This window comes from Megachile rotundata, chromosome 3, assembly GCF_050947335.1.
Source record: "Megachile rotundata isolate GNS110a chromosome 3, iyMegRotu1, whole genome shotgun sequence".
NCBI lineage: Eukaryota > Metazoa > Arthropoda > Insecta > Hymenoptera > Megachilidae > Megachile > Megachile rotundata.
In genome coordinates this window covers 14232888-14256506 of record NC_134985.1, presented here as the reverse complement: position 1 = coordinate 14256506, position 23619 = coordinate 14232888, and the positions used below count along the sequence as shown (strand labels likewise).

Here is a 23619-nt window from a genome sequence, read left to right as displayed (position 1 = left end):
AATTTAGACAATTTTTCTCAGATTCCTAAATTTGCGGCGTATCCAAAATTTTTAGCGTTGTATCATTGTATTATCACGCGTTGTATCGCCACCTATTACTACGCATTACGTCGCGATTTTTTTATGGCCACGGATCGTATCACCACGCGTTGCATTATCAAATTTAGAACTTTTACAATGATAAGAGTCTCAATATTTATTGCAGGATGTATCGAAGATATATGTAGGCCTTTCATACATACTAATAGCCACATGATAGCGTATGGATACATTTTCCGCAGTCAAAGGGTTAAAGGTTTCATTGCATTCTATTTGATCGCTGCTCTATTTTATAAGATGAACTTGCACACGTCTGAAGGACACTGCAGCAATCACTAAATGATAGGATTAAACGTTCCTTCGTATCATCGCGTTGCTAATCACCGACCGAGCGAACAGATTATCCACGTCTCGGTGTCGTAACAGTTTTTTTGCGCCTCCCACCTTTCTCTCATAAAATTGCAGAGAAAGAGGGAGAGACAGACTCTTTTTCTGTACGGTAATTAATCACAAGGTTCGATCAATTGCATGATTCAGTCGAATGCTCTGTCATTTGATTCTTAGTCTAACAATGTCTATCAGTCGATCATCATCTCCTATCTAAAGTTCGATCTTTCTGACAAATTTCATCGCGTATGTGATTTACATAAAGAACAAAGTAATTGGATGATCGTGTTCGTAGATAGTTGCTGAAGAAACATCAAGATGTGGTGTATTTAACGTGGCAGTAAGTTGAACGAGTGCTTGCATAGAATATTGGCAAATATTTAAATGTATACAAGGTTGCACGAGCAAATGAAATTCTTATACACTTTAAACAGTATAATCGATTCGTGTTGTCTTGTATACTTTACCTGCCAAGAGCAAAGCGTTCCGAACGAGACGATTAGTAGTCCTTTCTTCGGGAGTCGTTAGCCTAATGGATCTGTTGCTTTTGGCCGCTAAAACGATCCGGAAGGATGCGTGTTATGAAGTGTTCACGCCGTCCCTTGCATGCGAAGAAGCAAAAGCAGGATGCAATTAAGATTCGACGATTAAAATATGTGCGTCTGGATGGAAACGCGGTGGGAGGCCTCCATGTTTTGAAGTCATCGTGCATAATTTCTGATGCATCGCGCGTGATAGTAATAGACCATGATGGGATGTGCGAGTGACGTGCGCTTGTAGTCACCTACAGATAGACAGTATTTTAATTTGGGAAGTTGAGCAGTTGCTTTTATATTTTTGCTTCATTACATTCCTAAAGTTTCTAAATCCTAAAATTTGTTTAATTTGATATCTCAGTATATTTCCCCTGAGTACCTACTAATACCGATTATTCTTAATTTTAGATGTTCCTACAAAGGTTTCCAAATACTTCAAGAAATCTACAGTTAGAAATCTAAAGACCCTAAAGATGTTATTATCAATATAATAAGAATCCTTAAATGTATATCGAAGCTAATTCAAATGACCCTTCAAGAATCAGTTCACTAATCGTCTATGAAGTTGTTGTTTGATGTTTGATTGCCACGAGCGAAACAGTTTGCTGCTAAAGCACGTTCACGCTTATTGACAAGGGTTTAATTCATGGATGCACACATTATTTCCGGTAGCGAGGAGTACTCAGGCGTGACACCATCGGACACAATGATCAAGCTGTTGCCGCTCGTAAATGTCACTTTCACGCTCGATGATGGTGATTGGAAACACGAGAACATTTATGAACTTGTTCTTCGCATATCGTAAATGATAATAGATTTCTTTTGTTTCTTCAAGTATATCTAATTTGTAATGTATCTAAGAACGTTTTAAGATTCACATCAGCTGCGTGCCTTTGTACAAAACTTCATGGCCGATCCGATCGATATCTCAATGTCAAGAAATTACGAGAATAGGGCCGTATGGATCAAGATCGGCGGGAATGAATCATAGGTGCGACTGAGCATCTTTCATGAAAGTTGTTGGGTCGTTGATATTTCCAAGAAACGTGTCTCTGATTCGTGAACCGGTTATAACGGAACGCATCGAGCGTGAATTCGACAGAGAAAGTCATCCAGCATGAATCCCATTAACTTTTCATTTTTACACTCTATTTATTCTGTATATTAAATCACGTTCACTAATAAGTCCACGTAATTTTAGACGATAATGAAGATTTTGAGGAATTATAGGAAGGTAGATAAGCAATGTGAAATTAAGTGAGTCGGGTTCTGGATATATGTTGCTGACTGAGTGTTCTCCAATTTGGTAAAAGTACTTATATAGTTGTGAAGAGTAATTAGAATGATTTGCAGGTTTGGTAATTGGAGCGTTCTTGAAATACTTTTCTTGAGAGCTTATGTGGAAGTAGTGTTTTTTTTTATTGCACAAATATCCAAATTTCCACATGTCTGAATCCACAAATTCCTAAGTACCCAAAGTTCCAAAGCTACCAAGTTTCCAAATCTATAATCCTCAGTCGTGCCTTTTCGCATGAAACTAACAGCGTATCTCCTTATAATTTCAGGTCCGAATAATCGTCCAAGGCTAGAACTGACCGTCAGCCTTCGCGGAATTCGAAGAAACCGGTGACGACCACTCTTCAAAAAGGAAGCAGCCACATAATGAAAAAGCTAGCGCGATCTTAGACGTCAGGTAGATAAACCTCTCATAACTGTGACGCTCTTCTGGGACGTTGAAAGGTTGGAAAAGTGACCGTACGGTCGGGGCATCCCATTGTGGTGAACAACAGGGAAACAAGCTCGAGAAGGGAGAGAGAAGGGGCGCTTAGAGTGGCCCATTTCCCTTATCACGATAAAGCGGTGCTCTAACACGGTAGTGTTTTAGAAGCGACACGACAGAAGCACACGAAGCGCGGCCAGTCGAGGCGTGAGCCGCTTCAGGGTGAGTCATTTCCACGTACGATCAGTCTGGCCGTGGATCGTAGCCGCGATGGATCGAACAGCGGTGAAGTTGTCGTTGTGGTCACCGACATCGCCTACGTGGTCGTCGCTCGAGTCCTTCTGATCGGCCCAGCCTCTGTTAATAGTCTTTCGGGAAACAATGGATGTCGAACTAGTCACCCGGGCATCCTTGAATTCTCTTCAGGTGGAGGGCGATGGCCGAATCGTCTCGCCCAACAGTCTTGATGAGTGGACCTGGTCCAGCTTGAGAGTGAGTTACACCTTATTTGCATGCTTTTTAGCCAATAAACACTTTATCTTGGATTCTAACTGTTTGAATGTGTTCTTCGGATGGGGAGTTTGAAGTGGACGTTGACGCAAGTTTTCGCTTTACCTGTAGCAGTTTAGATGATGTATGCTTTGGACTTTTTGTGGAATGCATTGAGTGAGGAGTTATTCTTCTTGAAGGAAGGAATTATTCTGGAAGATAACAGTTATGTTCTGAATTGGAGTATTGTTTTCTTTGGATGTATGTGAAAAGAGTGTTTCAAGGGTGCTCCCTTTTATTTTTATATTTTATTTTAATTGTTCAGTTTGATCTTTCAATAGAGATCTATTGAAGAGACCAAAGTTAAATTTTGTAACAATTCATCTGTTAAAAGAATTACAGATATGTAACATTTTTATTGCTTTACTTAAGTTACATACCCAACTCTTTCGACGCGGTGTCTATCCTGTAATAATCGTAAAGACCGCAAGCATAAAAGCATAAAATTGATAGCTAGAACTTGATGAATCAACCGTTTATTACTTAATTTGATACTGTTTCAAGGAAGATTATCTTCTTGAGCGACATAATGTTCTTCCTAATATATTTTCCACAAACTTATTTTATATTGAGCACTCGAACATAGTTGAATATTTGATACACCCAGTATGCACACAAACACTGTTATGCAATAATTCTATATTCGCTTAAAAATTGTATATCTTTTCTGTTACCGTGCTTCAAAGAGTTAATCCCGTAGCTCAATATTAATCATTGTGCTCTACAGTCACAGAGATCTAGAAATATTGAGGTACTAGGACTCTATAGATTCCAGAGATGTAAGGATTCTAGCGACACAGAGGGATGTAGAAATTTTGGGGGTGTAGAAATTCTAGAGGATGTAAAATGGTACCTATATTGAAACGTGGAGGCGTTATAAAAATTTTCTTGAGAAGTTGCACCGGTTCATCACAATTGATCTAGAATACAGGGATACAGAGATATGTTATTTTTATAGTATAAATATACTGGATACAGTTATCTACTATTTTCCTGTACAACGTAAACGCGACGACTTCTCGTTTTTGCACGGTTCTAATCATAGATAAACGTTTCAGCTCGTTTAGTGGTGGTTCGCACGTTTTGAAAAACATCCCAGCTCGAATGATAATTAAATTATAAGGAAGAGGAGACCGCGAGGAAGGCGCGCTTAGTACACGAGAAGAACTGCTATCTGGCAATACCACGAAGATTTCCGTGAAATTGCAATTGGATTATCGGCGAGTTATCTATCGAGGTGGATCTCTCAACAACTTTTAACTACACTTGCTCGTTCGACGAAGAATCTGAAGAGTAGTCCGATGTTATATCGCCTTTTTCCTCGCCGATAATTCGATTACACGGAAAAGTTTCGATTTTTTAGCGACCAACGATCGCGTGAATAGTCTATTTGTTGCAGTATCAGGCTGGTATCAACAAATGTTCGATAAGCGCAATAGAAAAAAAATATTATTCAATCTCGTTCACGTCCTTCGGCGTAATCCGAAGTGAATTGATAGCGTGCCGCTTGAAATCTTTAAACTGGCGCTAGGAAATTACTTGATGAATTTTTTGAAAAACCTACTTTTATAAAAATGCTTCATATCTAGTATCTCTTCTCAGTTACACTTTTAGTTCTGTAATATTACACAAGGGAGAATTCGGTACATTTCGATAAGTAGCCTTCCTTTTTTGTAAATGTAAGATGTTAATTGGTTTTCGATCCGCGGAATTTTAGCCACCCGGTATATCTTTTATTTGAAAGTTATCGCTGACAATGCGTCTAGATTAACTGTGCCGCGGTCAAAAACGAGACAAAATATTTGTGCTGATTTCTTCTGGCTAAAGTGAATCAAGGATATCGTATTGTGCAATTCGCGCGATTGTTTGTTAAGAAATCATTTTTACTTCGATAAAATGTTTGCATTGATTTAATGTTTGCTCCTGTTTCATTACGAGATTTATTTAGTTTTATTAACTTCGTATTTAGATATACGGAAGCTTATCTAATCGAGTTAGGAAAAAACAATGTGAAATTGTGTGATGTATAAATTAGTATTGAGATATAGATCAGCCAAAAATATTCCATCGTATTTGATTTTCGAAATCATATTCTAATCGAAGTTTAATCACGACGCCGACTTTCTGATCCTCGATATTTACAGGAAAACCGTAAATGAGTAAAAAAAAAGTTCTAAGTTCGTGCGTAATCAGTTTGGAAAACATTAAAAAAAATACTATGAACTCATACTTCACAAAAAACACGATTCTGCAATGTTAATGTAAACATTTGATTCAACACGATAATCTGTCTTTCCTAATGATAATGAGATAGCCTATGACCAATTTACAAACTACAAAAAAGTAAGCCGTGAAAGTATCATCAAGGTTAGTTCAGCAGACTTCCACATCATTGTGTACAAACAAACAAATTTACAAGTTTTTTCTGTTTATATAACAGTGTATATATAGATTCCTAATTGTCGCCTTTTTATATACGACAGGCAACCAGAAGCAGCTGACTACGATTACTCCTATCATCAAACCTGTTAACAAGTCATTCATCCATCTTCGTCCTTTCACTTTCTCAACCACTCATCAAGGATTATCTCTTCCCGAAAACCGCTCAACCTTCAGTATCTCTTCGTATACTTCCGGATGAACCGAGGCAACCAACAACCTGCTTACACTGTTATATGTACATTCAGGGTCGGACTAAGACCTCTACAGGCCCAACATTCTTAAGAATACGTTGCAATTTTGGGCATTGATATTTAATTTAGGAGTTTGAGACTTTGGGAATTTAGGATTTTACAAATTTTGAAGTTTAAGGACTTTGTAACTTTATTATCTTAGGGTTCTCTTAGAATGCGAAACTCATGAATTGTAAAATGTTCGAGCTTTGAGTTTGCAGAAATTTGAAATGTTAATACCTGAATTTAATTTTAGAAATTTTGAACGTGAAGACTTCATGAAAATTCTTGGAACTTAAAAAGCGTAAAATTTCGTAACCTCGAGGCTTGAACGAATATAAACCACAGAGAATCCTCGGAGAGAAAATTTCAGAGGTACCGGTACCCTCGATACCCGAAGCACGTGCTTATTTTGCGTAATGCCGAATCCATCCGTGCACCCGCTTGCCGGCACGAATTACAAATCAGGCAGGGATTCATGCATAATTCGTTCGCGGCGATTACTCGAGTAAAAGGTACGTAGGAAAGAGAAGGTGGTCGTTCGGGCCCGTGTTCGAGATTGAAGATCAATATTCGCCGGACCGAAAGGTTCGCAGCCACGAGCTGCACCGAGCGTAGGAAAACGCACGCGCGGAACGCGTCACCGCAGATGTACCTATTCCTTGGTCGGCTCTCGTTGAAAACGAAAGAACCAGGTTCCGTTCTGTTGTCGTCTGTAAAACCGTTTGTAAAAAAGAAGTCAGGGCTGTAAGGCGCGGCTGCGCCCCACGATACACTGGCTACGATTTTTATCGTGGTTTAACGAGCCGCAGCTCGGCGCCGATTTTGCATCAGACCGCCGGTGACTGGCGGAGATACAAGCACGCTGGGAACTCGCGCGGGGTTTCCTGTCGACCTCCTTATCAATGGGATAAGGCTATTCGGTGTGATACATAATTAGCCTTTCCTGTTTCTCGTGTAACTTATAAATATCGTTCGTTCGCGAAACAAAACGAGCCGTCGTCTCGTGACTACTCGGTGTCGCAAGGTGTCTACTGTGATAATTCCTCGCATCTCCGACGGTTGTTCTCCCTTTTTTTCGCGACAAATATCGAGCGAATGGTGTATTTCTCAATGACGCAACTGCATATGATTCCATATTGGTCGTCGCGTAGGAAACGTCGAAGGATGTTTCCTTCGTTTCGAGCCGGATCGCGATCAGTTGCTCGTCGATCATCTCTGTGAAACGTTGTTTGTACCGTTCCGAATTGTCCGTGTTAATTCTTGTTATACGACGAATGTAAACATTGTGCACGTGTGAGAAATTGTTGCGTTAGAAGAACATTTTATTGGTGGCAGTTCAGAGTGATCCTTTTTCTTCCTGTAATGGACGGATAGCTTTTATTTCGAGCGATTGATAACCGAACGATCGCGCCCACTCGACTACTCGGCTTTTCAAACAGTACGCTATTTTTGACTGCGTATACTTTCAAACACTTGATACTGTGTATTTTTCTTGTACGATTTTTCTTACTTTTCAACCGTGTGTTTTGAGTTTGCGTTTCATACTTGGCCGAAGAAGCATCGTGGCAGGTACGTTCTGAGGTTCATAATTGAGTCGTTCGTCGGTCAAAGGGATTAACTCCACTTTTCGAGCATCTTTCGTAATGTAGAAAGTACACGTCTGGTAAGTTGGCACGCGAGACTATAATATCCGCATTGTTTCCGGCTGCCAACTTGTCAAACATGCCACTTGATTAATGTGCAAAAAAAATGTTAAGAAAACGAAGATATGCAGCAATAATATTTTGCAAAGTTAATTGCTTTGAACGAGTCGAAACTCAGTTGATATCGAGTAAAGAAGCACGTGTCATTGCAATATACATTTATATGAAAATTAGTTTTTTTGCTAAATTGTGAGAGCTTGAGGGTACAGAAAGGCGTAGATGTATCGAAATCGTTTTACATTTATTTATCAGCCGGTATTAATTTTAGGAATAAAATAGCTAAGTTGAATATGAAATTGTCACTATCTAGAAAATGCATCGAGCGAGCGTTAGTAGTAAAGCGGTTATCTCGTTCTTAACGAAACGTTGGAATATTAGTAATTGTAATTAGTAGAAACTCAGTGCTACCTGGAGAATTCATTTTAATTAGCGGCAGGGATGGATTAAGCAGTGGGTGAAATAAGCACGTGCTTGGGATGAGTAGGGGTGACTCAGGGTGGGGGCTAGCAAATTTTATGTGGTATATTTGATGTCCCAAAGTGTCAAGTTGCTAAAATTAAGTATTCAAACATTCAGTCACAAAGTGTCAAGTTTTTAAAGTTAAGTATTCAAACATTCAGTCACAAAGTGTCAAGTTTTTAAAGTTAAACATTCAAAAATTTTGAAATCTCAAACTCCCAAATCTCAAATGTGCATGATTGCAAAACCTTAAAGTCTCAAAACTTCAAAGTCTAAAAATTAAAAAATTCTAATTTGTAAAATCTCTGTCTCTAAAATTTCAAAGTTCAAAAATCCCAAAATTCTAGAGTCCAAAAAAGCTTCCAAGCCCTCAAAATCCTCGTGTCAGTAAATATGACTCGAATCAATTAAAAAGCAGTAAAATCTGTAAATTGTTTGGGGTGCGTGAACATCTTAATTCGTCCCTGAGGAATAACTACATATTATTGTTATCTATGCCCGGAAGGTACTTAAAGCGCAAACAGTTAAAATGGATTTTTGTTAAACGATATGCGGCTTTTAGACGTCCGGACGGTTAGCTGTAAAATCAATTAACACGATCGATACACGTGATCGTCGTCGTTAACGTTAACTCTGTCTAGAAAGTTCAAACATCACCGGTCACACGTCGAATACATAATCTCACGTGGGCTTTCACTTTCAGAAACAGTTCAAATACAAGAGCCTAGAGAAGCTGTTCACGGTTTACCAGAGAAGGCTTCAGTATGGTTATCTGTCGCTCTTCGTTCTGCTGCAATTGGTCCTCGGAGCCACGCATTGTTTGATTCTGGTTACAATGGTAAGCGAAGTGAAACACGAAGCGGCGTACCTTCGGTGAAAACGGTCGGTTAGGAAGTATACAGCAAATGTAGAAAGTATCAGGTGTATACAGTCCTACTTGTCTTTTCATTATACGAGTTCCAAGAAACTTTATGGATGCAGTAACAAATAATGATAAATATTTAAATTTTGTAAAAGACACTAGATAATATTGTTAGTAAATTGTAAACTACATTGCGAGTTGTAAAATACTATGAGTGACAAACAATAGATGTCATGTTAAACATTGTTTACGTACCGCAAAAGTTTTTTAGCATGAAAATGGAAGAATTTCTATGGTAGAGGAATTGCTACCAGGAAAATGGCGTGTACATAACTAATTTATGAAGTCAGTTATCTAATTAATTAGTTCATAATGTACGATGGTTTTTTATTTTACGTTTTTTCATTTTTGCCCTTCTTGGAATTATAGTGGTCACAACGGTATACTAGATTTAACGTGTATAGATATAATTATCTGAGAATGGATGTAATCTTCTGTAATATCTTAAATTCTTTAAATGCTGTAGAGCACATTAATTTAACTGAATGATATCGTAGAAAACCGTCTGTGGAACTAAATTTAAAAATTCTAAGAAGAGTTTAATTTCATTATAATGTATTATAGCATTTTTAATAATATCTAATTGTGTCCTAGTTAAAGTTAGGCTAATATTCTGTTAATAAAAAGTTTCGTGTCATAACCCTCGGATGGCGAAACCTTTCGCACCCCTGAATGTGATCTAGAATTTAAATATAATTTTCATACTCATTTTCTAAATATATGTTGTTTATTTAAATATTAATTTGTCAATATATAAAAGTCCTTCGTTCGGAAAATTGGGTGCTTAATTTTAGTCGATGTACCGTTGTACCCTCCTGATAAGTGTGGGTCCACGATTCGTCCGTCATCCGAGGGTTGCATCCCTTTCATTACCATAATTAAAACAGTTACAGTTATTCCAAAATAGTTCGATCAATTTTGTAATTCATTAAATTAAAATTAGATTCGATGTAAGACTATTTAAAGGAATTTATTCCTGAGACGTATCTCTCTCGTTTCAAGAAGCTACCGATTCCAGAATATCATGTTCAATCACTCGTAACACTCGTTACACAATTGAAATCGTTCGATATACGTGTATTTTTCCTCGGTCACGTCACAATTGCAATTCCTATTGAATCGATAATCTTTCTATTGGTAAGGAGCGGCTGGTCATTTCGTTCCTATTAATAGAGCCGGCCGGTGTACATGAAAATCGCCAGTACGCTGCCTATAACAATATGTATATGTATTTCCTATCGCCAAAAATATATCCCCAAGTGTTTTAACGCGTGACCCAATTTTTCTCCAGGTCAACATCGAGAACTGTGTGCCGGACGTGGTGGTTTGCAGCGTGATGAGCGCGTTGCTGTGTCCTGTGATCGCTCTCTCATTCAGATCGAAACTCATCTCCAGAAACAACTATCTGTCCGTTATATTGTCCTGTCTGATCGTCATGTTGTTAGTGATCGGTGATTTAGCGGTGCCGTTGTACTACACTCTTGTCAGCAACGGCGATGTTTCACCGATAAGGTAACGATCACTTAGGCGAAAGGTTTACTAAGGCGAAACAACACGCGGTGACATATGCCAATACAATTCATGGCTTATTTGTAGCGAAATGCATCGCGGTTCAATTTGTTGCGATACAATGCATTATTACAATTCATGGAAATATAACGTGCGACAATGCGACACGTGATAATACTAGCGATAACGTAATGCGTAATAATGTGCCAAAGTACGTGGTAATATAACGCGTTGAAGTGTAACGGGTAATAATGTAACGCGTCGAAGTGTGAGGCGTGGTAATTGAACGTGTGGTAACTAATCGCTCGATAATTGAACGCGAGCTAATTAACCGCGTGGTAACTGCACACTTTTGACTATTGTATCCAGTGACCGAACCAGATTTTATATCACTATTTAATTCAACTATATCCTGAATGTTATTCATTATAATCGTGAATATTGTCCGTGAAGTGCATTGTATCAGTACGTTATAAACAGACTTTCCGTAGTAACCTTGTGACAAAAGTGACCCAGTACTTGTAAACGGAGGGTTAATCGCACAAGGACGACGTTTAATTATCATTGTCCTTGTTCGTTTTCTCGTCGTCTCGGACCGATAGCTTCGATTTACTTCCTCTAAAACCGCAATTACGAAAGACTGGCGAACCACTTACCGATATTATGCTCCCAGTCCCGTGAGATATTATCGCGGTTAGATTTTCTGCTTTACACGAATTGCAAATTCTAATATCGGGCTAATTACGTAGAAATTCTGTGTAACATTGTTATTCCTCGTTACTCCGATGAGATACATTAATGTATTTGTTTTGACATTATACGACGAGTTTCCGCGTTTCTCCGTTTATGTTTACATGAATTGCAAATTGTAATTTCGGTGAATTACGTTCAATTAAACGCCGGATAAGTTGATATTTAGAATAGAATGATCTCTAGGTGTTTAAATGAGACAAGCTAATGAATTGATTCCATGTTGAATCTGGATATTATTGCGCATTACTTTTGTTTTTCATGACCCTTACACGCAAGTGGTAATTAGAGATCGATACAGATTAGAAACGTGTAATTTTGATGATTAAATCGAGCCTAGTAATCGACTAATTGCTAGTCGTTTTATCCTTTTCCGCTAATGAGCCTATAGCCGTGAATTTATTGCATATGTACGTGTTTATACCACGCGAAACTACGCACACATAGCGCCTGTTTAACTGCGTTTCTTTTTACAGGCCAGCGTACGCAACACACGCGCTTCTCGCTTGTTACGTCTTCCTACCTCTCACGGAAAATCTGCACGCTTTCATACTAGGTGTTACAGCCACCATATGTTACCTGGTCACTCTATCGTTAATCACGTACAGAAACACGTTCGATTTTTCGACGAAGGTAAATTCACTTGCGGTTCGTTGACGCAGTACGCGTTCAAAAACATCTGAACAAATGAGATGACGTGTTGCTCGAAATAATTACTCACCTGGTGCAATTGAATCTATCAAGGTCATGATTGTAACACAAATTAGAACTACCAGCATATAGAAATATAAGAGTATAGGTGTCTGGGGATATAAAAGTTTATAAATCTAGATGTCACACATATTCCTCTTTTATAGAAATATACGCTCCTGACCGGTAATCTTCGAAGACAGTAATACCTCTATGGATTCAACTTTGTATCCAGAAATGTGATTCCTGGATTATTTCGAGCTACGATGTAATCAATCGATACGATCGCAGTGTTTTTATTTTCGTACAGATTATCACCGACACGATATATTTTGTTTGCGTGAACGGGCTAGGATTATACTTCAGATTCATGAACGAAGTGGTCATCAGACGGTCCTTCCTCGATCGCCGGAAATGCGTCGAGTCGACATTACGACTGAACTACGAAAAAGATCAAGAAGTACGTTTATTTTTATTACTACATTTTATTGTAACAAAACTTTACTTACCATCTGGTGCAAATATTTGCAGGAGCAACTTACGCGCAGCATACTACCGCAACATATAGCTGCGAAGATCAAGAAAGATTTTCGAGATATTTTTAAATTTATAGAGGAGCACAAGAAGCCTCCGCCGAAAGGACGACCGCATAAGTACGTTTATTTTTGTTAGCTATGAAATCAGATAAAATCGTGTATGAATGTTATCGTTCGTTCTGCAGTGACTTATGCGTCGAGAAGCACGACAACGTGAGCATATTGTACGCCGACGTTGTGAACTTTTCTGGACTGACCGTGACGTTGCCTGTACGAAAATTAGTGGAGACGTTGAACGACTTATTTGGTAGTTTCGACGAGGCTTCCGAAAGGCACAATGTTTTGCGAATCAAGTTCCTGGGTGACTGTTACTATTGCGTCAGTGGTGTACCAACACCGAATTCACAGCATGCGAAAAATTGCGTGGATTTAGGTAAATATACTTTGACGTACACGAGTACAGTTCGACTAGTTCACTGCTATGATAGAAATAACTATGTCTAATACCGCACGTGGCATTATGGTCCTTCAAGAATATTAAGGATTTTAATCTAAGTTGAGAACTGTTAAAAATCTACTACTATCAATCATTGATGACTCCTGCGATAGTGAACATGTTAACAATTTAATTCGTGTAAATTGCAGGACTCGATATGATCAAGATCATCAAGGAGGTGCGAGCGAGGGTACGCCGTGAATGCGGAGTGGACGTAAATATGAGAATAGGAGTCCATTCGGGCAACATAATATCAGGAATTCTGGGTGCTAACAAATGGCAGTATGACGTGTGGTCACGCGATGTCGTCATAGCTAATAAAATGGAGCAAACAGGAGAACCAGGCAAAGTGCACGTTACACAGCAAACGTTGGATCTGGTGGACGCCAGTGAGTACGATTGCGTACCTGTTGACGTCATAAACGACGAGATCCTGAAGAAATATGGAATACGCAGCTATCTGATCACACCTTCGATCCCTCCCGACGCGCCTATTTCGCAGGTGCGTATTTCCCAGTGGCGTAGGAAGCCCGCGGAAATTTACCTTTTCAACGTTCACACTCGAGCTGTTCCTACGCCACTGTTATTATCATTAATTGTTGAACGAACTTTCGTCAAGTATTTCGCGTCGTTGACAGGCGAACCTTGTTGCAGAACAGCGAGAACACCTTGACAGTCATAAGCCCGGACACCCCACCGGTGGCTAACAAACATTACGTGAGGTTCAGTAATGTCCGTACCAGTAACAGCTCAAGCTCGAGAAACAGCAGACGGCTCACTCCCACTATAAATAACCATGTTGACGTGTTCGCCGGTACTTATAGACGGCGTACACACTTTATGGACTCCTGTTTGCGAGATTATCATCTGATGCTGAGAGCCGCAGATGCAGAGATGGAGAACGCTATTAAGCAAATGCCTCTCACTAAGTGGGAGTAAGTACTATCACCGGATGATTTCACTCTTGTGTTAATGACCTGGGCAACTCGGTAAACTTCCTCTAACTAATAATACATAAAGGTTCTAAAAGCTGTAACTTTGTGAAAATCCTTTAAAGACCCAAGAACAATGTAGGAAAAGCTAGTGATAGTTTAAGGAGTGCCTAGGATGAACCTAGTAGTTATATACTAAACTTAAAATGATTTTAAAAATAACTTTTCAGACAATGGTGCAGATGGGAACACATAAATCCATTATTCTTGACGTTCAAAAAGTGGAACTGGGAGATACCGTTCCTAAAGGAACCTGATCCTCTCTTCAAATTTTATCTCAGCTCTGCTGTTTTTGTTCTGATCTTCATGGGACTCATTTACTTAGTACCGGCAGCTTCTGCCTCTGAGTATGTTCTATTTATAAGACAATTTATTAATAAAGGTAATTAGGGATATTACATCACGGAGACGTGTAATCATCTTTCAGATGGCATTTAAGTACAACCATCAGTTACTCGGTCGCAATATTATTCTTGATTGCGTTAATACCAATCGTTTGGATGCACTTCGCGTGGAATCGGTATAAGGATCCACACGATGAACACGAAGGACATGTTCCGCATCCTCGTAATAAATTATTGTGTTTTTTGTATCAAACTAGTGTCAAGGTATTTTATATTATATTAATCTTTTTCATTTTTCACGTGATTTTCAAGTTATTTAATGTACTTTTTATGTTCAATTTCAGGTTGTATGGAGCACCTTTCTTAGAACAATATTGTATCTAGTAATAACGATAATGTTAGCAGCTTGTGCTATGTTCGATATGATTGTAAGTTGATTGCATTATAAAAAATAACTATTAGAAAAACTTGTCATTCAGTAATTGTATGATTTCAGTTTGAATGTAAGAATGTGGACGATCTTACAAGCAACAACATAACGGCTAGCATAGCAGATCCTGGTGCTTCTAAGCTCGAATGCGTAGCTACACCCTGGGTAAGATTATTTAGTAGGTACTTGTGTTATTGTAGATTTTTGTTTAGCTCAATTTCATAAGCGATCGAGATGATACTTTTAATATGCAATCGTTTCTAGCAAATGACACAGACATGTTCCCTGGCGATTCTAACAAGTTTCTTGTTTCTGAGACTCCATTACCTCTTAAAACTAGTGATAGGCATCGCGGTTGTGGCGTTTTACTCGTGGAATGTTTGGGTGCATCGTTCGAATTTGTTTCGGGTAACTCTATTTTTAACTTTCGACGTTAGAGCGCCAGTAGAAATTAATCTGCAATTCATTGTTTCACAGTCAAGTGAAAGATGGAATCCACATCTAGAACCACAGCTGGCTCACATTTTAAGCGTTATTTTTCTCACCTTTGCTTTGCACCTTATTGATCGTCAGGTGAGTTTTCTCACGTTAAGTATTCGTGGTGTACTCAATAATTCTCGATGAGTGTATCTAAACTTTCCCCCCAATTTATTCAGGCAGAATACTTGAGCAGATTAGATTATCTATGGAAGCGTCAATTAACTGAAGAGCAGGATGAAGCGTTTCAAACAAGAAATGCCAATAAATTGTTACTTCGTAATATTTTGCCAGAACATGTTGGTATGTCCAGACTTAAATAACGCTTACACATTGAAAATGATCAATGCAATTATATCTTACATCAATTTTATACAGCGGAATTCTACTTAAACATGAATAGAAGCGAGGAGAACGAGCCGTACCATGAAGCTCACAACAACGTTGCTGTCATGTTTGCTTCATTGACGGACGTATCCATTGATGGAAGGAACGTGTTGATGGATTTGAACGAAATCATATGTGAATTCGACAAATTGTTATTTGAACCGTACTTTCTTTGTCGGATAGAAAAGATTAAGATTGCTGGTAAATAATTACTTAGGTATATTATCAATTCTTAGTTATGAGGACTTTGTTATTTTATACTTTGTTTAGGTACAACGTATATGGCAGCTTGCGGATTAGAAGCGAGTCGACGTGATTCAATGCGCAGCACAGAAAGTGAAGAAAGTTGCAGCGAAAATGTGGTAAAAGTAATGGCCCAGTTCGCGGTTGAAATGATGGGAGTCCTCAGTAAATTAAATGGCAGATCTTTTTATAGATGCAAACCGTATAAGTGTGTACTACTTTTCCGTAACACGCTTACTCTTGAAACCTTAATCGTTTACGAAGAACAATTTTTTAGATTAAGGATTGGTATATCACATGGAGAGGTGACGGCCGGTGTAGTGGGTGCTCAGAAACCACTATATGATATTTGGGGAGATGCTGTTAATATGGCGTCAAGAATGGACACAACGGGGGTTCCAGGGAAAATACAGGTTCGATGAATATTATCATTGCTTGACAATGAATATCGAACAAAATAATTCTCACTCATTGCTTATACAGGTTACGGCAGAAACCGCTGCCGTTCTTGAACAGCAGGGCATTAAATGTCATCTTCGAGGAAATACGTATGTTAAACCGAAAGGATATGTCACGACGTATTTCGTGGGCATCGATGAGGAACGGCAGCTGGAGAGAACGACTTCCATCGAAGAAACTAGTCTGTGATCAGAGGACTAAATTAATTCTTCGCGAATCAATTTGTAGCCTTGGTTATTGTGTACACTTGATGGCCAAGAGTTTATGTGCAAAGTGAAATATTAGGTATCTAGAGAAATACACAAAATGGACAGAAGAGAAACCAAAGAAACTTTGAAAGACCAAAGAACTGACCTACAGAAACGTAGTTAACAGCTACGGTACTATGTGGAATACCTCAACTTATTGGAAACGTAATCGAGTTTGCAGTGAATTACGGATAGTATGATACGCAGCGTTGTTATGGATTGCGAGAAACGAAATTTGATAGCGTCTTTTTATAAGAGGAAATGATAAATGATTTTATATGACCAATACGTGTGGTAAGAGCAGCTTTATTGACAGTGCTGTACACTTAACGCATTGACTGCTAATTTATTGTGAAAATTTTATTAGTATTCCTATTTTCACAAAGTCTATCATTTTCTCAATATTAAGCTGTTTATTATCCGTAACTTTAAGTACCTAATATGAATAGTTCTGATTAGGTAAAGTCTTTAATGATACAGGTGATGAATTCCTATGAAGACAAACGTCGCCCAATTATGGCAGTCAATGTGTTAACATATCCTATACCAGCGTTTGCCAATACGTAAAGCTATCAATTTACAGAGAAAATGTGGTTTTACGTAAAACCCTCGCTAAACATAATTACTACATATTATTTTGTTCGACTACTTGAAATGTTTATATTGTAAATAACGCAAGAAAGTTTTTAAACGGAGATGTTTGGAGAATGCAAACTTAAAACGGAGCACAATCCATTGAAAGTACGATATAATAATAATAGTTGACGATAAAAGATATTTCTGATGATAATTGTTTTCTGTCGATGAGTCGACGCTTAGTGATTTGAGAGATAATCAAAACTGATATAATGCTTTATTTATATCGATGCATGTGTATGATAAGAACGTGTTTCATCTGTATATTAAATGTACAATGTACCGTGTCCGATTAACAAACAAAGTAGTTAGTTGAAAATATTTATTAACGTAGGTTCTTTCAGAGTCATGACATTAATGTGAATGGCTTTGATGTCCATTGAAAAGCGACGCTCGTGAATTTCAAAACTCAGCCTTGAAATACCTGGACCATCTTAAATTTTATTTCGTTCATATGTACTCATCGATGTTATCATAATTTCATTCGATATGTATAATTATTTTTTTATAACGTAGATTTCTTTTTTACGCGAATGTTTCTATTTTTATTAAGTAAAATAGGATAAAATATTCTAGATTCATACTTTAATTGTATGAAGATTGGTGCTTTCCAAACTGTAATATGTTTGTTGAAATCGTGACTGCATATTTTATTTTATTAAAAAAAGAGAGGAATGCTCGGTTACACGACACATCGAGCTACTCGCACATCCCTGTTTATTAATTGTCACATGATATCGGCGCTTTTAATGTCCGTAATCGATGCACAAAATGTTATACTTACATTTTAAGAATTGTTCTATGTACAAAACGAATACGACGGTTTTACTGGTAACGATTTCTGTAATTTATAATTCAAGTATTTTATGAATTGAGCTTCCCGCCCTGATTCTAAAACTACGAGTTTTGTTTTCTCGTGAGCTGCATTGTTGGCGCGACGAACACTCGTTTGTTTTTTTGTAAATACTTTTGTATATATTTTTTAATTAGAAATAACGACCAATGTGATTATTCGACGACTTGAATAAAGTATTTATTACTACACATAAGACACAAATATAATTTATAAACAATTAAACACGAAAAATGTAATAAATGTTTCTAATAAAAGACCTTATTATACGCAGGCCTTTCTCTTCATTTCACCGCTGTTTAATGATATCCCTAAATACAATGAGAAGAATTCTGTGCTTCATATTGTATTATCTATTCTCGAATTTTCTCACGAATATTAGTAAAGACGATTTCACATGCGTAATGGCCTCGTTTATTTTTTAGGAGCGACATTTATTTATTCTTGATATGGTCGTGGTGTAGAGCTACGTGTACGCTGTGGCATCAACTATATTCATTTATCGATTCGCGCGAAGTTTTGGAGCTTCTCACAGTGAACTTGATTCATTTCGAGGAATAACATAAAGGTGGATATGTATAGTTTGTACCAGAGAAATCATTAATTTTTAGATAGTAATTGTATGAGTCATCTTGCGAGCTAATCATCTTTTTACTCCTTTTGTTGACAGCAGTGTAATTGTAGCAGATAATCATTCTTTTGCCATCTTTGACATTTAAACTGTCATCGTGTTTCTGGTTCTCCCGATTGTTCACCATATCCAAAGTCTTAAAATTAAAAAATTAGTTTCCAACGTTATTAACCGAATATTTAAAAAAAAAAATTACTGCTCTAATATATTAAGAATGGTTATCTTAATGTGTTAACCAGTGAACGAATAACCTCTAAGGACGAGGTTATTATTTGATACAGTGAACAATATTTCGGTACTTTAAATCTCGTTGAATTAAAACATAAGACAATATGGATATTGGATTCTCATCGTACCACAATGGTGGTCCAGCAAGGGAGCAAGATTTTGGTAGGCTGTCACAAACAATTGGTACATCGATTCTGAAGATATCTCAGAATGGTAAGTACATAAATTTTCTTAGCACGAGCAACTTGATACTAATTTTGGTTTGTATTCGACAGTATCTTCTATGCAAAAGATGGTTAACCAATTGGGCAGCTCTACTGACTCCCAAGAGCTTCGCAATCAACTGTAAGTTCTTATTTATAAATGTCTTAGATCAAATTTAAATTTGTTAACTTTTTCCAGGCATCAAATCCAGCATTACACACAGCAGCTGGCAAAGGATACCAGTGTACATCTTCGAGATTTAGCTATATTAGCTAATAATTCGGGTTCAACTAGTCCTGGGGAACAGAGACAACGTAAAATGCAGAGAGAACGTCTTCAAGATGAATTTACCAGCGCATTAAATTCTTTCCAAGTAAACTCATCACAAATCTGTTTTAATCATATTGTAACAGCAACATGGGGAACTTAACATGTATCAAATTTCAGGCAGTACAAAGACTTGCGGCTTCTAAGGAAAAAGAAATGGTTAGAAAAGCTAAAGCAAGTGCAGGTATTGCTCCATTTGGTGAAAAGAAACAAGAGACATTGATAGAATTACAAGACAGCAGAACTCAAAAGCAAACACAGCAACAACAGTTAAAAGAGGAACAAAATTTGCGAATGTTAGAAGAACAGGAGGCAAGCATAAGAGAGTTGGAGGTAAATATATCAGTTTTAAGAATGTGTTATAGGTTTGTAGATATTTAAAATACATTGTAATTATTATTTTTACAGAGTAATATTAGCGATATTAATCAGATTTTCAAAGATCTTGGTGCTTTAGTATACGATCAAGGAGAAGTGATTGATTCTATAGAAGCTTCTGTAGAAAGAACAGAAGTATCAGTCAATGAAGCTACTTCCCATGTAAGGCAAGCGAGTATGTATCAAAACAAATTGCGCAAGAAAAAATGTATACTCGTAGTCATTGGAGTTGTCGTGTTGTCCATACTGATTGGGATCATAGCTTGGCAGAGTTCATAAAACATTTATTACAAATGATACTCCCGTACGAATAACAAGAAGTAGCTACATTCTAATTGCAATGTATAATACTTGGTTGGTATTTTTTTTGAAGAAGCTCCTCATACAATTACGATCGCTTTACGAGTACATGGAAGGCATAGTACTATCAAGGGAAATGAACATAAAGAGAAAACTTGCATCCTTGATCGTTATTAACAACGCTGTCGTTATTGTGATAATAAATGGTGCAAGATCTATTTTGCAAATAAAATGTGCAATGGCAAGTCTAAAATTGCCCAGTCCATTTGTACGTTTCATTACTCATTGGATAATACTAATGCATTAAATATTCACATAAAAAGAAAAGTATATAAATATATATGGCAACATAGGTCTATCGATGGTATAGTCGTAATTAATATTCCATATAATTTAATCAAGTATACTCAGAGAGTATGGTGATTCAGTTTTTTAAGCAACGCTAGTGTGCACTTTGAAATTTGAATCTTGTTTAAATCGTATGAATCAACGTGGAATGGATGTGTCCGTATAATCATTGTAAAAGTGTGCAAGCATATTTTGAACGTCCTAGAAAAATGACTCTGTTCTATAAAATTGAGATGAATGATTATTAACAGGGATACATGGAACAACAGAGAATATGATTAGAAAGTTGATGTAAGTTAATGTATTATATTTAAGAATGTTGATTTATTTTAACCAAAATGTAATAAAATCATGCGAAAGAAATTACATTATATCAGATTTGAATAAAATGACTACTGCATCTTTAACATTCAGTTTGAACAGCTATTAAAATATTTTTAATTTTTATTTCCAACGATAAGTTTCTTTTTTAACTTGTGTAGAATAACTTTTTGTTATAATTAAATTTTACATAGAGAATTACAGAGACTTCATTTGTAAATAAGATATAAACTGATCATTGTAGTGTAAATAACTTAATAAAAAGTTGAAAGTATTTTTAAATCTTTAGACTAGTTTTGACAATTAATACTTTCCCGCGGTTTCTGAAAAGGGTACTAGCGTTATCTAACCATGAAGCGCCGAACTTCAGGAATAAAATACTTAAGACGCCATCTAGTGATAGAAGATAGAATTAAGACGCAATCTAGCGGTGAAAATAGGAACTAATTAAAGTGCTGTCCTAAAAGTGTGTAGTTCACCCTGTTCGCCGGAGAGATGGCGCCACTAGTTCATTTTTTTTTTAAAATCCAATTAACACAAATTTTATTAACTTAATTGACTCGGTAATTAATTAATTAGGTCAGAAAAAATTTTTGACGTGTCGGAAAAGCATAAAAATAATTAACTTTAAAAAAAAAACAATATTTGCTTTGACTAGTACTAACGTTGACGCTAGATAGAGGTAGTGGTACCGCTTTCGAAAAGCGCGCGCATAAATCTAAATTTGAAAACTCTTTCAATACACTTCCACATCTTCAAAGTTATATAAAATTAAATAGAACGCCAATTTTACATGAATTTAACACAAAATACATTTTTTACAACCAATTAAAAATTTCTATTTTCATTATTTATATTTTGTAATATTAATGATGAAGAATTGAAAATATAGAACGATCGCAATCGATTCGTTTGTTTGCCCCGTTTGACAGAACGATGAGAAATTTTCTTTCGAAGTTATGATTCATTACCTGAGATATCTCACATCCTTGAATCTTATTAACTTGGCGAACGACACAGTTGCGAATACTTTGCTTCCTTCTGGTTTCGAGCGGTTGTTCAAGTGGAGATCTTTTAACGATGGCTTCGAGGAAGCGAAGGCTTCCAAGAAACCAATACTTTTATTTATTTATAAAGACTTGTGTCCCGCGTGTCGGAAATTGAAGCAAAAATTTGCTAACTGTATGCGATTAATGGATCTCAGTGACAGGTAAATACTTTATTTAGCTTATTTTAATATAAATTAATTTACTTAACAACTGTGTGTACACATACGTACTTAGTTTCAACATGTCGCTGACTTTCCGGACAAATTTTTGGATCTCAAAGTTCCTTCACTGAAATTATATTTAAATCTTGTTGTTTTTAATAATTGTAAAAGTAACGATAGGTTAAACTGAGAATATTTAATAGTTAAGATTAAGAGAAAGTAGAAATAGTTTCTATAAAACGAAAGCGATATTTGTAGATGATTTGACAAGTTAATAGAGGTAAATAATTGAGTATAGCATCGAATGTTAGGTTCGTAATGATAAAAGTGGAGCTGAATGGCCAGCAGATTCTATACGAGAAAAAATTCCAACCCGATGGAAAATACGTGCCTAGGATATTGTTCTACACTGCTGACGGCGATTTCATCGAGGAAGCCTACAACAAGCACAAGACCGCCGACAGAGAACACAAATTCTTCTACGCGAATCCTTCGCAAATTGTCGAAACCATGCTGTATGTTTTAAAGCAGTATTCCAACGAACCGTTACCGGTTGTGTTCGACAGTGAACAGTCTTTGAAACTGGAAGTTTGCGATATGGACGACGATGTTATTATTCCAACGCTGTTACATTGATTCTTGGATTGTGCAAATATTAAATTGTGAACGAGAAATGTTGAGTTTTATTGGAGGTTGTTTTGGGATTTTGGTGTTGAGGATTTGGGGAATTTGGGGGTGGAAATTGTGGGAATTTGGGGATTTGGAATTTGAGGTGGAAATTGTAGGAATTTAGGGATTTAGGGATTTGGGGAATTTAGGGTGGAAATTGTAGGAATTTAGGGGATTTTAAATTTGGGAAATTTGGGAGTGGAAATTGTAGGAATTTGGGGGATTCTAAATTTGGGAAATTTAGGGGTGGAAATTGTAGAAATTTGGGGATTTAGGGATTTGGAGAATTTAGGGGTGGAAATTGTAGAAATTTGGGGGATTCTAAATTTGGGAAATTTAGGGGTGGAAATTGTAGAGATTTGGGGATTTAGGGATTTGGAGAATTTAGGGGTGGAAATTGTAGGAATTTGGGAGATTCTAAATTTGGGAAATTTAGGGGTGGAAATTGTAGAGATTTGGGGATTTCGGGATTTGGGAAATTTATGGGTGGAAATGTAGAGATTTGGGGATTTAGGGATTTGGGGAATTTAGGGGTGGAAATGTAGAGATTTGGGAATTTAGGGATTAGGGAAATTTAGGGGTGGAAATTGTAGAGATTTGGGGATTTAGGGATTTGGGAAATTTAGGGGTGGAAATTGTAGAGATTTGGGGATTTAGGGGTTTAGGAAATTTAGGGGTGGAAATTGTAGAGATTTGGAGATTTAAGGGTTTGGGGAATTTAGGGGTGGAAATTGTAGGAATTTGGGGGATTTTAAATTTGGGAAATTTAGTGGTGGAAGTTGTAGGAATTTGGGGGATTTGAGATTTGGGAATTTAGGGATTTGGAATTGTAGAAATTTAGGGATTCAGAGTTTACGGGTTTGAGGATTTTTAAATTTGAGAAAGGGATGTGAGATTAGAAATTAAGAATTGGAAACTATAATTGTAATTATTATTTTCTTCAATATTCTTCATTGAAATTTT

The 23619-nt window shown here is 37.0% G+C and overlaps 3 protein-coding genes across 6 annotated transcripts; all 3 read left to right on the top strand.

Annotated features, from left to right (window-relative positions):
* Nucleotides 1–809: 809 nt before the first annotated feature.
* Nucleotides 810–18309, top strand: ACXD (Adenylyl cyclase X D). Of its 4 annotated transcripts, none has more exons than XM_076530060.1 (22): nt 810–1953; nt 2164–2274; nt 2528–3174; nt 8772–8906; nt 10282–10502; nt 11726–11882; nt 12250–12399; nt 12471–12592; nt 12661–12908; nt 13121–13473; nt 13626–13906; nt 14134–14310; nt 14391–14571; nt 14652–14735; nt 14804–14902; nt 15002–15145; nt 15215–15310; nt 15394–15517; nt 15593–15802; nt 15872–16052; nt 16122–16257; nt 16328–18309. In XM_076530060.1, exons 3-22 carry the CDS (start codon nt 3064–3066, stop codon nt 16490–16492), a joined length of 3375 nt encoding a protein of 1124 aa, XP_076386175.1. In that variant the 5' UTR covers nt 810–1953; nt 2164–2274; nt 2528–3063; the 3' UTR covers nt 16493–18309. The 4 variants fall into 4 exon arrangements, with proteins under 4 accessions (XP_076386175.1, XP_076386178.1, XP_076386177.1 ...); XM_076530063.1 differs by lacking the exon at nt 16328–18309 and having other exon boundaries at nt 902–1953; nt 15872–15969; nt 16038–16052; nt 16122–16260; XM_076530062.1 differs by lacking the exons at nt 810–1953; nt 2164–2274; nt 2528–3174 and adding an exon at nt 6840–7475.
* A 131-nt stretch (nt 18310–18440) lies between these two features.
* Nucleotides 18441–20863, top strand: Syx7 (syntaxin 7). Its single transcript, XM_003702049.3, has 5 exons — nt 18441–19112; nt 19175–19244; nt 19302–19476; nt 19551–19763; nt 19839–20863. Exons 1-5 carry the CDS (start codon nt 19004–19006, stop codon nt 20085–20087), a joined length of 816 nt encoding a protein of 271 aa, XP_003702097.1. The 5' UTR covers nt 18441–19003; the 3' UTR covers nt 20088–20863.
* An 805-nt stretch (nt 20864–21668) lies between these two features.
* On the top strand, nt 21669–22661 carry LOC100878404 (thioredoxin domain-containing protein 12). Its single transcript, XM_003702046.2, has 2 exons — nt 21669–21987; nt 22299–22661. Exons 1-2 carry the CDS (start codon nt 21737–21739, stop codon nt 22621–22623), a joined length of 576 nt encoding a protein of 191 aa, XP_003702094.1. The 5' UTR covers nt 21669–21736; the 3' UTR covers nt 22624–22661.
* Nucleotides 22662–23619: the final 958 nt, after the last annotated feature.